The 14,206-nt window shown below is 47.0% G+C and overlaps 5 protein-coding genes across 7 annotated transcripts in view; 3 read left to right on the top strand and 2 right to left on the bottom strand.

Annotated features, from left to right (window-relative positions):
• The first annotated feature begins 531 nt into the window (after positions 1 to 531).
• LOC125953495 (retinol-binding protein pinta-like) lies at positions 532 to 2,379 on the top strand. The gene is made up of 5 exons (XM_049683106.1): positions 532 to 643; positions 834 to 1,326; positions 1,393 to 1,593; positions 1,657 to 1,950; positions 2,042 to 2,379. Exons 2-4 carry the CDS (start codon positions 853 to 855, stop codon positions 1,912 to 1,914), a joined length of 933 nt encoding a protein of 310 aa, XP_049539063.1. The 5' UTR covers positions 532 to 643; positions 834 to 852; the 3' UTR covers positions 1,915 to 1,950; positions 2,042 to 2,379.
• A 156-nt stretch (positions 2,380 to 2,535) lies between these two features.
• On the top strand, positions 2,536 to 4,038 carry LOC125953497 (alpha-tocopherol transfer protein-like). Its single transcript, XM_049683107.1, has 4 exons — positions 2,536 to 2,639; positions 2,886 to 3,378; positions 3,454 to 3,654; positions 3,718 to 4,038. Exons 2-4 carry the CDS (start codon positions 2,905 to 2,907, stop codon positions 3,973 to 3,975), a joined length of 933 nt encoding a protein of 310 aa, XP_049539064.1. The 5' UTR covers positions 2,536 to 2,639; positions 2,886 to 2,904; the 3' UTR covers positions 3,976 to 4,038.
• A 792-nt stretch (positions 4,039 to 4,830) lies between these two features.
• LOC125953493 (retinol-binding protein pinta-like) lies at positions 4,831 to 6,843 on the top strand. Its single transcript, XM_049683104.1, has 3 exons — positions 4,831 to 5,356; positions 6,042 to 6,242; positions 6,315 to 6,843. The coding sequence occupies exons 1-3, from the start codon at positions 4,880 to 4,882 to the stop codon at positions 6,570 to 6,572; spliced, it is 936 nt and encodes a 311-aa protein (XP_049539061.1). The 5' UTR covers positions 4,831 to 4,879; the 3' UTR covers positions 6,573 to 6,843.
• Positions 6,844 to 7,035: 192 nt separating this feature from the next.
• On the bottom strand, positions 7,036 to 9,641 carry LOC125953454 (neuropeptide FF receptor 2-like). The gene is made up of 5 exons (XM_049683060.1): positions 9,433 to 9,641; positions 8,647 to 8,835; positions 8,243 to 8,546; positions 7,624 to 8,123; positions 7,036 to 7,562 (listed from the first exon to the last, which is right to left on the bottom strand). The coding sequence occupies exons 2-5, from the start codon at positions 8,725 to 8,727 to the stop codon at positions 7,101 to 7,103; spliced, it is 1,347 nt and encodes a 448-aa protein (XP_049539017.1). The 5' UTR covers positions 8,728 to 8,835; positions 9,433 to 9,641; the 3' UTR covers positions 7,036 to 7,100.
• Positions 9,642 to 10,951: 1,310 nt separating this feature from the next.
• LOC125953389 (receptor-type guanylate cyclase Gyc76C-like) overlaps positions 10,952 to 14,206 on the bottom strand; it is a 60,358-nt gene continuing 57,103 nt past the window's right edge. For all 3 annotated transcript variants that reach the window (XM_049682934.1, XM_049682936.1, XM_049682935.1), the window contains one exon: positions 10,952 to 14,206. This exon is cut by the window's right edge and continues 1,009 nt beyond it. In XM_049682934.1, coding sequence (XP_049538891.1) covers positions 13,503 to 14,206 — 704 coding nt within the window. In that variant the 3' untranslated portion in view covers positions 10,952 to 13,502.

The following is a 14,206-nucleotide window of genomic DNA, read 5'->3' as shown; positions in this document are numbered from 1 at the left end:
TAATTATGAAACAACATCATAGATTCATTTCAGCATCGGTGAGCTCATTTTAAGTACAGGGTGTTCATTTGGCGTCTTAATAGCTCTCGTTACTATGCTTCTATTCTATAATAAACTACGATTGAGGCATCAAACAAGTAATCAAAAACCCTTGGAACGCTATTAAGAGGAATCGAAGGAACATGTTGTCGCATTACCAATATTTTCAATACCGCTTACATACCCAAACGCACTCCCCACTGCCATGTTCTCGCGTGCTCTGTAGTGGTGGCCAGTGAATGACCACGCAAAATTCGGCCTTATCGGCCATACCGCGGGGGTTCGGAAGCACAATTCAAAAGCAGTGCGAAAGGCTCGTAAACGTAAAAGATGCGGAGCTATCTTATCGACGCAGCCCTGGTTCAAGATCAATAAATTAATCGCAACCCAGGTCCAGCCATGGCAGATTGATAACAACAAAAGGAATGGAACGAATGGAAACTGTAGTAGCCAAGGGTAACTCTCGATATGCGCGGGCTCTACAGTACGGAACCCATCATACCGCAGGGCGGTCGTTTGCCAAATAGTGTGTCCATTGGATCGGTACCGGTCTTTAGCTCGTTGGCGAGAACGAGCAGAAGCAAGAAGGGAAAGAAGAGAAAAGGTACAATAAACGTGGCATATCAGAGTGATCGTTATTTGTGCGACAATTTGCATACGTATTCTGTCCACAAGATTTCCCTTCGTGGTACTGGGTGTCTTGGTAGAGTAGTCAATCTTCAGAGAGGGAGGGAAGCGCCTGTAATCGCTTGGATTTTCACTATCTCTATCTGCTCTACTCTTTGCTATTGCAGTTTATCTTGATCTTCGATAATGCCGAACATTAGACCACTGTCGGCCGAGCTGGCCAAGAAGGCCGCTGACGAGCTGTTCGAGAAACCGGAACGTCTGGACGAAGATTTGGCAGCGCTACGGACATGGCTATCCAAGTGTCCGCACATTAAGGCCCGCACCGATGATCAGTTTCTGATGATGTTCCTGCGCGGCTCCAAACACAGTTTGGAACGAGCGAAGGAGAAGCTGGACATGTACTACGCCATCCGAACGGCAGCACCCGAGCTGATGCGCAACCGTGATCCGGAGGATGCGAAGGTGCAGGAGCTGATAAGGCTCGGTTCGGCGATACCGCTACCGAACACGGTCACACCAGATGGTCCGAGGATTGTTCTAATGCGTCCCGGAGTAAACGATCCCACCAAGTACACCATTCAGGAGGTGTTCCGCTACAACACCATGATGGCCGATATTATGATGAAGGAAGACGATAATCTAATCGTAGCCGGACAGGTAATGTAGTGAGAACAGCTGAAGGCCTCTGTCAAACAGCTTACTGAAGCAATCGTTACTTTTCAGCTGGGAATTCTGGATCTTTCCGGGGCATCTATGGCACACTTCCTGCAGATTAGTCCTTCGTTCGTGAAGAAGGCTACCATGTGGAGTCAGGAAGGCTCACCGTTGCGTCAGAAGGGTTTCCACTACGTGAACACACCGAGTGGGTTTGAGCTGGTGTACAACATGTTCAAGAACTTCCTGAACGAAAAGAACCGTTCGCGGGTTAGTAATGTGCAGAGTGAACTATGCGGAGGTGCAACACTAAATCACTCTTTCTTACCGTAGTTGTACGTGCACGGGAGCAATCTGGACACGTTGTACGAGCACATTCCAAAAAGCATGCTGCCGACTGAGTACGGCGGAGATGCTGGCCCAATTCAGGACATCGTTGATGCTTGGGCCAAGAAGATGCTCAGCTATAAGGAGTACTTCAAGGAAGAAGACAACTATGGTACGGACGAGAAGAAGCGCCCGGGACGACCAAAGAATGCCGATACCCTGTTCGGGCTGGAAGGTTCCTTCCGGAAGCTGGAAGTCGATTGAGCTTCGCAGTAACAAATGAAATGTTAATTGATTAATGTTCGTTTTCAGTATTTCAATAATGATATTTAATTTCAATTTAAAAAAAACGTAATTACTTACGAAACAACATCATACACATTTATTTCAGCATCCGTTAAGCTCACCAACATCAACCTCATACACATTCAGGCATCAAACCAGTAATCAAAAACCTTCGAAAACTATCAGGTAAACAACATAGGAAATGTCGCTTAACTCAGCATTTACACTACCGTTTTCCTTACAAGCCGCAATCGTCGTTGCCAAATTCTCGTGTGCTCTATTGTTGGAGCCAGGTGGATGACCACGCAAAATTCGGTATTATCGGCAAACACGGCACCCCATTTCGTGGGTTGGGAAGCACAATCCAAAAACACTGCAAAAGGCTCGTAAACGTAAAAGGTGCGGAGTTATCTTATCGACGAAGCCCTGGTTCAAGATCAATAAATTAATCGCAACCCAGGTCCAGCTATGGCGGATCGATAACAAAAAAGCCTTTTACCGGCAAGTCGATCATCGGTGGAACCGCAACGAATGGAAACCTTAGTAGCCAAAGGTAACTCTCGATATGCGCGGGCTCAACAGTACGGAACCCACCATACCGCAGGGCGGTCGTTTGCCAAATAGTGTGTCCATTGGATCGCTACCGGTGTCCTTAGCTCATTGGCGAGAACGAGCAGAAGCAGGAAGGGAAGGAAGAAAAAAAGGTACGATAAGCGTGGAGTGGGCTGAGTGCCATATCAGAACGATTGTGATTTGTCCGATAATTTGCATACGTGTTCAGTTCGCAAGTTTCGCCTTCATGATACTGGCTGTCGTGATAGGGTGACAAACCTTCAGAGAGAGAGAGAGAGAGAGAGAAAGAGAGAGAGAGAGAGAGAGAGAGAGAGGGAAGCGCATGTAATCGATTTGATTTTCACTATCTCTATCTTTTGTACCCTTTCCTATTGCAGTTTATCTTGATCTTCGATAATGCCGAACATTAGACCACTGTCGGCCGAGCTGGCCAAGAAGGCCGCGGACGAGCTGTTCGAGAAACCGGAACGTCTGGACGAAGATTTGGCAGCGCTGCGGACGTGGCTATCCAAGTGTCCGCACATTAAGGCCCGCACCGATGACCAGTTTCTGATGATGTTCCTGCGCGGCTCCAAACACAGCCTGGAGCGAGCGAAGGAGAAGCTGGATATGTACTACACTATCCGAACGGCATTGCCCGAGCTGATGCGCAACCGTGATCCGGAGGAGGCAAAGATTAAAGAGCTGATAAAGCTTGGCACGGCGATACCGCTACCGAACACGGTCACACCAGATGGTCCGAGGATAATTCTTATACGTCCTGGAACGTATGATCCCACCAAGTATACCATTCAGGAGGTGTTCCGCTACAACACCATGATGGCCGATATTATGATGAAGGAAGACGATAATCTGATTGTAGCCGGACAGGTAATGCAGTACAAGTAACTGTATGCATCAATCCGGAAATTTGAGCATCTTACCGAGGCTATCAATTTTTTTTAGATGGGAATTCTGGATCTTTCCGGAGCATCTATGGCACACTTCTTGCAGTTTAGCCCATCGTTCGTGAAGAAAGCTACCATGTGGAGTCAGGAAGGTTCACCGTTGCGTCAGAAGGGTTTCCACTACGTTAACACACCGAGTGGGTTCGAGCTGGTGTACAACATGTTCAAGAACTTCCTGAACGAAAAGAACCGTTCGCGGGTTAGTAATGTGCAGAGTGAATTATGCGGAGATACATCACTAACTCACTCTTTCTTACCGTAGTTGTACGTGCACGGGAGCAATCTGGACTCGTTGTACGAGCACATTCCAAAGAGCATGCTGCCGACTGAGTACGGCGGAGATGCTGGCCCAATTCAGGACATCGTTGACGCTTGGGCCAAGAAGATGCTCAGCTATAAGGAGTACTTCAAGGAAGAGGACAACTATGGTACGGACGAGAAGAAGCGCCCGGGACGACCAAAGAATGCCGATACCCTGTTCGGGCTGGAAGGTTCCTTCCGAAAGCTGGAAGTTGATTGAGCTTCGCCGAATGGCAGATGGCAAGGATGAAGAATAGACAACGAATGTTCAAATAAAGCCATACTCGGGTTGAATGGGTCATAAAGTGATTGTAGAGAATGTTCTGCAGTAGACTCGAGATAAAATTTTTGGTTTTTTTATCTCGTTTGAAATTTCCAAATCCAACTCTAGTCGTCTACGGTGTACTAGTGGCTGGTTGTGTTCTGTACACTTTAACGCACCTCTTCGAATTCACAAATATGTCGAGACAGTCTACTAGGATCTAAAGATTTGTCTGTAGAAGCCTGGATCATCATTTATGTTTTGTATTCGCTCGTTAAGCAAACTCAAAGTCCTCAAGACTCAAGCTCATGGCGCTTGATAAACCGCTGCCACACACAGTTCGTTGGAAATCCCATTTGTTTTCGCATACAAAAGCTTCGTAACGTAACGTGGCATGATGGGGCAAAATGCGAACTCGCTGGTTCATTGTGTTCCAGATAAGATAAGCGTTCGGCTAGCCCGTACCATCAATCCACAGTTCGAAAGCCGAACCGAACGCAACCAATCAGACGCACCTGTTGCCACAGACCCTTACGAGACACACTAATCACCAGCAAACCATGTTGACAGAGACGGCGCAAGCTACCGCTGCGTGTTACCCAAACCAGAGTGAGGAGGCGAACTTGCTGTCTGCGAGGAGTATCTACGTTGTGGCTAGTTATGATACGTTGGCCTTTAGCAAATCTTATCGGGCGTTTAGTGTGGTGCAGCCGAGGTACTATACCAGGAAGAAGAACGGCAAATCATCAGTATGCGGTCTCTGGTTTGGTTCGTTGTACTAGCAATCCACTCCGTCAGTCGTGCTCGGTATCTACACTTGGAAGGTTGTTCCCGTGTTCGGTAACGGGATACGACGTACGATATGGTTATCAATTTAAGGCCTCTGCCGGAGGCGCTAACGGAAAAGGCGGCGCGCGAACTTAACGAAAAACCGGACCGGATTGAGGAGGATCTAGTCGCGATTCGACAATGGTTAGCCCGATCGCCACATATACGCGCCCGCATCGACGACCAGTTCCTGGTGACGTTCCTGCGCGGCTGCAAGTACAGTCTTGAGCGTGCCAAAGAAAAGATCGACATGTTCTACAGCGTCCGAACGGCCATTCCGGAACTGATGAAAAATCGTGATCCGGAGGAGCCTCGCACACTGGAAATTATACGGCTCGGAGTGGGATTGCCGTTGCCGCAGACGAATGGTGAGGATGCTCCGCGGATCATGCTCATACGGCCCGGTGTCTATGATCCTAAGCAGCACCGCATCGAGGAGGTGATCAAGGTCAGCACCATGTTTAATGACGTCATGATGCTTGAAGACGACAACATGGTTATCGGTGGCCAGGTGAGTACGACATTGTGATAACCGGCGGGGGTCGTGAGTGACATCACGTTCGCAACACCCCTACTTGATTCCATGAATGATTCGCCTCCCCCTCGTCAGCGCATTCCTGTGTTTGTGTGATTCGACTCCAGTGGGCCAAGGGGTGCCATGACATTGTGTTTGCGTAATTCCCGTCTAGTCTCGATAAGAGTGCTGTGATTGTTTGGGTGTAAGTGATACCGTCACGTGTGGTGGTGTCTGCTTATCGTGTCCGCGCATGTTTTGACCGGCACTCAAGGCATTCCGTCCGAATGCATTAACGTGTTAGTGGAAAATGAAAGCGGGCTTTGGAGAAGGTTCTCGATAACCTACGTGACTGTTACTTGTGCTCATGAAAGAATTAATGAAAAGCGGGAAGGTTCCGACACAGTATTGTATGACAAAAACACGTATTAGATGGCTTCAACTAATTTTCCTGTTCTACTTATATTCTCGCTCATGAAAATTGCAAAGATTTTTATTTTATTAATCCATCTTTATGCTCTAAATGTAAATACTAATGCGATTAGAAAATGCTCCAATTGACACTGTACAAAAAAACCAATTAATCTCTTGTAGATCGTTGAATGAATGTTGTATTTAGGCTATAAAGAAAAGTCACCTCAGCAATCACCATCGTTAATTTCAACTCGCGGTTCGCTTATAGATCGGCATCCTTGACCTGGCCAACGTCACGCCGGCCCATTTTCTCCAGTTCACGCCGACCTTCGTGAAGAAGATGACGATGATGAGCCAGGAGGGTTCTCCGTTGCGCCAGAAGGGTTTCCACTACATCAACACACCGAGCGGGTTCGAGCTGGTCTTCAATATGTTCAAAAGCTTCATGAGTGAGAAGAACCGATCGAGAGTAAGTACCATGCCGGTAACTCCTGATAGCTTGATGGTAAACGGCGATATAACTCTTCTCATTTCAACGCAGCTGTACGTGCACGGTAGCAATATGGAGTCCCTGTACGAGCATGTTCCGAAGCGATTACTACCGAAGGAGTACGGTGGTGAGGGTACCTCCCTGAAGGAAATCAGTGCCACGTGGGAGAAGAAGCTGCTCGCCTATCGTCAGTACTTCCTCGAGGAGGATCAGTATGGGACGGACGAGCGGAAGCGTGTCGGACGGCCAAAAACGGCCGAGTCCATGTTCGGGATGGAGGGATCCTTCCGTCAGCTGCAGGTGGACTAACTATCTTCGTTTAGAAGATATAACCGCGCACAAGTTCATCACATTTGATAGACAGGCACCATCAAAGCCTTCTTTGATTTATCATGGAACGATACAACCGGACGTAGACCGGTATTACACTTCAACAATCGAAACACATGATATACTCGAGAGACTGTGGGCGAGAAATGTTAACCGTACGTCGGTTCAGCAATCTAATCGACATTGCTATCTGTTTCTTTGTATTAGTTTGTTATCGGCTGTAAACATACATAATAGATTTATGCATTTTACATAATTGTGTGACTTTGTTACATTACTTATACAAGAATTATTTTGGCGATCTTGTTTTGTAAATAATATTTAGTATTTCAATCAATCATTCAAAAGCAATGAGCTTGTGTTTATTTATTATAGGTACAATGACGATGTTGAATATTTTTTAGGATTACTGAAACTAGGAGAGGTTTTACAGTTCGATGTTCACCATGTGGATATTTATTACCGTCAAAATGTATATAAATTGTGGAAGCACAAACGCTCCGCTTGCTACATGTACCCTTCCGAGCCGACCATTGCGTTGTGAGCAAACTTGCCCTCTGGTGTGGTACTCCTCTGTCCACCAGAAACCCCATCCTCCGTCGTCAGCTTCAGGTGCGAAATGTTCGTACCCTTAGAGGGGCTTGTGGGTTGATTGTCGGGCTGCTCGTGCACCGGACACACGAGCCATCCGGACAAGTTGGCCAGTTTCTCATTGCCGCACGGGGCTCTCGGTTGCAACCTACCCATAGCACCACCGATCGGTCCCTCTTCACCGTTTTTCGGCGATTGCTTACCTTTCCTTCTCGGTCGAGCCAACGCTGGAATGCAGAGCAGTCGCGAGAGCGGAATCTTACGGAATGCCTTACGGAAGTTTTCGTTCGTCAGACCATAGATGAGGGGATTGAGGGCCGCATTCAGGAACATCAGATAGTGTGAGACGTACCACAGGATCAGGAAGTCACTTCCAATCTGCAGATGGATGGATCATAAGTAAATCGAAAGCCATACGACCTCTGAGGTCGGTCACTACCTGATTCTGGTTATCGTTAAGGTAACGCTGGTAGCGGATAAAGACCAGCGTCGTAAAGGGTATGCGGAGCAACACGAACACGATCAGCACGATGAACAGCGTCTTGGCGACCTTGCGTTTGTACGACACCGAGATCGGGTGCTCCTTGCGCAGGACGCGCCGTTCGTAGCGGTCGAGCTTCAGGAAGATGCAGCTGTAGCAGCAAAACATGACGAGAAGAGGAAACCAGACGAGCACACCGATCAGCACGTGCCAGTAGCTTGGCAGGAAGGTCGTGTTTTCGGCACAGTACGTCTCGAGGTAGTTCTTCCACTGACGCTCCCGGTACGCACGGTACATGCTGAGCGGCAGGGCAAGCAGTAGCCCACAGATCCACGAGACGGCGATCAGCACCCAGGCACCTCGTTTCGAAAGCCGCGATCGCTTTGGGAACACAATCGCCGTCAACCGATCGTAGCTGATCGCGCACAGGCACAGTACCGATGTGATGAGCAGCGATCCTGCCAGTTCGATGGAGCAAAATAGTTGAAACCAAATGCTCTCATTACAACAACAAATACAATGTAACAAAATGTGTAAGAAGCAATAGCATGATTCCCGAACACGGACATCTTCCTACCTTCGAGAAACCCCTCCAGCTTACACCCGATCGCTCCTAGAACGTAGTTTTGGTAGAAATCGTGAAACATAAACATCAGCGGACAGACGAGCACGGTTGCCAGATCGGTGACGGCCAGGTTCGCGATCAGTAGATTGGTCGGCGTCCGCAGCGCACGCATCTGCGCGATGATGTAGCACAGGATGGCGTTGCCGAGCAGCCCGAACATGATCACCGGCAGAAAGGTGATCGTCTTCAGTGTCACCTCCCAGGTTGGCAGAATGCGCCAGATTTCGCGCGGATAATCGTACACAGTGAAGTCCATCTGGGAAAATGAATTACGAACGACGGCGACATTAGTTCTGTATTTTTGCTGGAGCACAAAGGGTGCGGGGCGGTGCATTAGGGGTCTGCAAGGCTGTTACCGATGGAAACGAGCAGCCCGGATCAAGCTGCTGGAAGAAGTTGTTGAGCGATTGCAGGCCACCTTGAATGATGTCTTTCATTTTTACTTCCACAAAATTATGCTTTCCAAACGATGATCGATTAAACGATTTCTACAGTGATTATATGATGGTTCAACACTACAGTCCGTCTTAATAATGAGGAAACAACTAACAAAAGAAGCTTTATCAGGTGTTTGAAACGAAAATTTATACTAGGTGCGCAATTAGCCTTTTGATTTCTTAACGATGAGTTTGAAATCTTTAAAATTTAAATTATTATTGCTGTGGCTTGTATTACAGTTGAGCATCCATTTTTTTCTACTCTATATGACTCATTTCTTTACTTCGCACATCCATTTTAACTTTTCATCACTTCTATATTATCCACACATAAATACGTCCACGCCCGTAATATATCAACTAAAAAAAATATTATCCACACAAAGTGGAAATTTTTCTACGATAGGATGCTCTTTTAATCTTTTTCGTTAGTAATATTAACACAAGAACTCCATTCTTTTTGCAAAATAATGGTTTTTGCCACTAAAAAGGTAGCATCTGGCATAAAACTTTTTCGTTTGTTGCTATTATTATACCTATGTGTTCATAATATGACTTAATATTGTTGATGTACGAACGTTATTTCATTTATCGTTTTGTTATGGAAAGACTGTGTAACGCATAAACACGATCGCACACCTAGGACAATCAAAACTATTGCCCTTGATTTACTAACGATTCTTTGTTTTCAAACAAATAACATACTCCTTATTCAATCAAATTCATAAAACTATCGCAGTTTTGCACAAAAGGAAAGACAATAACGACAGACACAGATGGTTCACTTTCACTTCACACAACACACAACACAACGAAGCCAAACCAATGGGAACTCCCTTTCATTAACTGTCAGGAACCGATTTTCACCAAAGCAGCAAACCATGAAGCGCAGTTCTACGGGACCGTAAGTGCAACACTGATTAACGATACACTCTCGTTTCAGGGCCCATCGAGAGAGCTTAATCGGAGTGCAAAGTACTCACCGCACCGCGGATGAAGGGTGCGTGGTGCATTGGCCCCTTTCGTTTACTTACCTCACTCAGATCAAACTTTGCAATCTGGCGCATTCGATCGATCTGAACCGGGCCAATATCGTCCATGTATGGTTGCGTGCGCGTGTCCGTGTGTGTGTTAACGTATCTCTCTATATAGCTGAAGGACACTGTCGACAACCGCAAAGAGCAGCAATGCATCAACCATGCATTCGATTTGAATATGCAACTCGTTGAGCTGCTCTACGCCAAACGTCCTCCTTGCAGACCAACCGGTTACATTTGGTTCTCCTGACTAACGCTGTTACGATTCCGGAAGCGCGAACCGGTAAACTGATGAGCAGGTATGGTTTATGACTACCCCTCGGCTACCATTACCTGCCCCAGGGACCATGCGTGGCAATGTAGCAATAATTATCTGACCGCATCACGCCTGCAATATATACGAATGGCCATTCAATCACAGAGAGGCCCTCCAATTCCCAATAGCAATAGCAATAGCAATAGCGAGCGTCGATGTGTCGATAAGCGGCGATTGATTTTCTCGCCGGCATGCATGGATGGATCGGCAGCCCGAGGTGAGGGCTAATTGTTTATTCGGGAATTTATTGCTTGCTTGCTCACTCGCTCGTTCACTCCCTTTACCCAAACACCATCGGAACATATCGGTAAACACTTGTTTTAGTACGCCGTTGCTCATGTTTGTGTAGCAGACGGATGGATTTGACGAGCTGCTGTTGGTGTTTCATGATGCTATTTTGCCTTCAGCAAAAACCTTCGAAACCAATACATTATTGGAGCGTGTTTTTTTACGAAATACCATGCGCCTCCACGAGGTACCATGCGTCTCCATCTCTAAGTCGTGTTAAAAGGAGAACTGAAGTAATAAATAAAAACAATAATATCAACATTTGACGTAACAACCTCACATGCTAGCAAATAAATGACGCTACTACTGTTACTTCCTCTTGCACGTTTGCATATCAATTTTCTGTTGTTAGTTTGATAACATCTAAACAACCCATTTTTATGTTGATCAAGCATTATTTTTCGGCTACCATGAAGATCATGTTGAAAAATTTAAACCAAAAATAATTATTACCTTTTCACTCAGCCAGTTAATTAAAAACAAAAATAATGCATACAAATAATCAAAGCATTCTATTTCTTTCAGTCTTTTGTACAAACGGGGACAGGCGAGCCCTGCAGGTTTACAAGTAAGGGCATTGTGGTTTGTATGTTTTGTTTTATTTTCAAATAAATATACAGATTTTCTCTCAAATTCCTCCTCACCTGCCAGTTCGCTCGGTCGCATCCTGCGTTCCGCCTTTCGAGCACACCCGTACTTTGCGGGCATCGCTCGTTGTTTACGGTGTCCAATGAATGAATCAATAGTTTAAAACCCGTTGTATGTTTTGTTGTGTTTGATAAACATTCTACATACTAGCTGTAATCAGAATAATCGTCAGAATCATACTTATACTAATAGTAATAATAGCGCGTGCCTGACGCCCGTATCAACCTGACGCCACCAACGTACCTTGGCAGCGTGAGGGAGGATCATCCTTTTTCCTTCCATTCACATCTCACCACACTTACCACCACACGGCACGACAACAACAACAACAACAACAACATGATCATGTTTCCGATTATTAAAATGATACGATTTTTCTTTGCTAAATTTTTTCACCACACACCGGATAAAAGCAACCCATGACTAGACTGGTAGCCATATTTGTTTCAACACCGACGGCTGCTGCTGCTGCTGTTGCTGTGTTGCTTCCGTGTGCCAGAGGTGGTAATTGCGCTCTTTGCAATCCACTGAGAAAGAGCCTTCTGAGATTCATACAATTGGTAATGTGGCTTTTGTTGCGCTGCGTGAACTTCGCGACGAACTGACGGACTAGAGTGTCCCCGGTCTAGAACGGGAAAGAATCTCGGTACGGCGAGCGACAGACACCCTTGAAACGCCATTCTTCATCTCTCACTGGCTCTCTCTTCTGTTCGTTCCTATTGATAAGTTCGTGTGTTTGTCTGTCTGTGTGTTTGGTGATTGGCGGTTGGCGATGCTGTAGCTGCAATACCAGCAACATTGTTGGCGACACGCTATAATATACATAAAACATTGATTTGCGCTACTAGTTATGATGGTAACTTTTACGTTGCCACTTTCCCCCTTTTTACTGCTTTCCTTCGCTTTCTCTCTCTCTCTCTCTCTCTCTCTCTCTCTCTCTCTTTCTTTTCTCTTTCTCTTTCTATCTCTCTCTGTTTCCCTATCTACCTCGCTAAGCACCCACGTCACACATACATTTTACAAATAAACACCTTTTTGCTGTGCTACTCGGCATTAATCGGACACTTCAATTTTTTGATTTCTCTTTTAATATGTTGTTTCCCACCGACGCTCACCTATCACCTCACCATCACTCTCAGCCAACTTCGATAGGTTTTGTTTAATTTTTATGTTTTCTTTATTTTTAAAGCGCCCTCTAGCTAGCGTGCGCCCATACCACCATCGTAATCAACTCTCTCCCTTCCTCTAACTCTTTTCCTCTCTTTTTTCTTTTCATTTTCTTTTTCAATTCTGCCAGCCCTGGCTTCCCGTCTCCATAGGTTGGTTTTTGCGTTTTAAAGTACATAAGTACACAGGGTATGGAGATTTGCCGAGGTGAGTTCAAAGTGGAAAACCGAAAACCAGAAGCCAACAGCCGTGGGTATGAATGTGTGCGTGTGTGTGTTCCTGCATGCTGCATAAAATCACGAAAATAACACAGATTGGTAAACCCAGCCTCAGCCATTTGCACATCCTTAGCTTCAGGATATTCACTGCACCCAGACACACACACACACACACGTAAAAAAACACACTAACGCGTCGATGCGGTAGACAGAGACTGCTGGTGCAGGAGGATGAGTGGAAAGCATAAAAAAACAGAACGATAACACGGGGGAAAAGGGCACCACTTTGTAGACACATGCTCGCGCGCTCTTACTTGATTAACTTCTATTTTCACAGCCTAAGTTATGCGTGTGTTTGTGTATGTGTGTGTGGGTGTATGTATGTATGTATGTGTCTGTGTTGGTTTCATTTTCTCTTTCTTATTCCCTTCCTCGCGCTCACATGTACGCGGCGTTCACGCGAAGTCCCCCCAGTAACAGGCTTTAGGCGGATGAGTACCATCCCTCTTTCCATCTTTCCCTAAAGCGCTTCTTCCAACAAAACCGACCTTTATCCTTCGGTACTAGCCTCTCCTCTCACACTACCTCACTCCCCCTGTTCCCATGAAATCTACGAATCCGACGGAGACAACGCAGGAAATGACGTGACGATGACGCCAATCGATGGAGAAACTCTCGAAAGCTCACAGCTCGAAGGAACGGCGTACCGGGGACCCACACAAGAGTACCAGTTGCGCTTGTTACACCACCTCACCCCTACCCATTCCCATCTTCCTCTTTCCAACACGCAACACGAAGCATGACACCGTAAGATTGGTAAAAAAAACAACAGATGAAATCAATCTCCGACTTTTCGCCGTCTTCCAACACTTAAAAGCAGCCCTCGAGGGGTGTTCACTCTTCCATAACCGGCTCCAATCGTAGGTCCACCTGGGGGCGATTCTACCAGCCCCTAACCCCTGCCCCCTATTCACCCTTCGTTTTGCCTCCTAGCAAAAGCATGGCACTTGGAATTCCATCTTCGGTTCTTTTTGGCGGAAGCTCTTTCAAAACCCCGTTTTCCCCCGGGCACTCTCTCTCTCTCACACACACACACACGCGCTACACCATGCTCTCCTTCTCCGGCGTTGACTGTAGCTCACCGAAACCGGTCACACCGGCCACACCGACCGGCAGGACGCCGACCTTCCGTAGCGAGCTGTCGCTCGACTTGAAGCCATTCCCATGGAAGAGACCGACGAGCCAGGACTTGATGGAACCGCGCGTCAACGATTTCTTGCTGCACGCATCCTCATCCGCATCCAGTGCGCCAAAGTTTTCCAGCGAGTAACATCGCTTACCACCGCCACCACCACCACCACCGCTACCACTGTTCCCGTACAGGCTGTGTTCCTCCTGCGGTGTCGTCAGTGACGTTTGACGCGTCAACAGTGGACAGTGCGGATGATCCGCGTCCGCGTTTGGACCGATCGAACCGTTACAGTTGTTGTTGTGCAGATACTTGCTGTACGCTTCGTCCGCTCCGGTCGGATCGTCCGTTACTTCCGCCTTGCCAGGTGGTGAAGTGCCCAGCAACCGAGGCAGTAGCTGCTGCTGCTGTTGCTGCTGCTGATAATCGATCGAATCGTGACTGATCGTCGCCAAAGCGGTACCACCACCGGTGTCAAGTGTTTGCGAACCGGTAAGCGTACTGCTGGCGGGCGTTTTGCCTAACCGCGGCACACGCCTTACGAGCGATTCGAAGCGTTTCCGCGATTCGGAACCGGCAGTGTTGGCGGAACCGCAGTTGGTGACGCACGCTGTAC

Source organism: Anopheles darlingi, chromosome 3, assembly GCF_943734745.1.
Source record: "Anopheles darlingi chromosome 3, idAnoDarlMG_H_01, whole genome shotgun sequence".
In the NCBI taxonomy this organism is placed as follows: domain Eukaryota; kingdom Metazoa; phylum Arthropoda; class Insecta; order Diptera; family Culicidae; genus Anopheles; species Anopheles darlingi.
The sequence above is the reverse complement of the archived record's forward strand: the minus strand, read 5'-3'. Positions and strand labels throughout refer to the sequence as shown.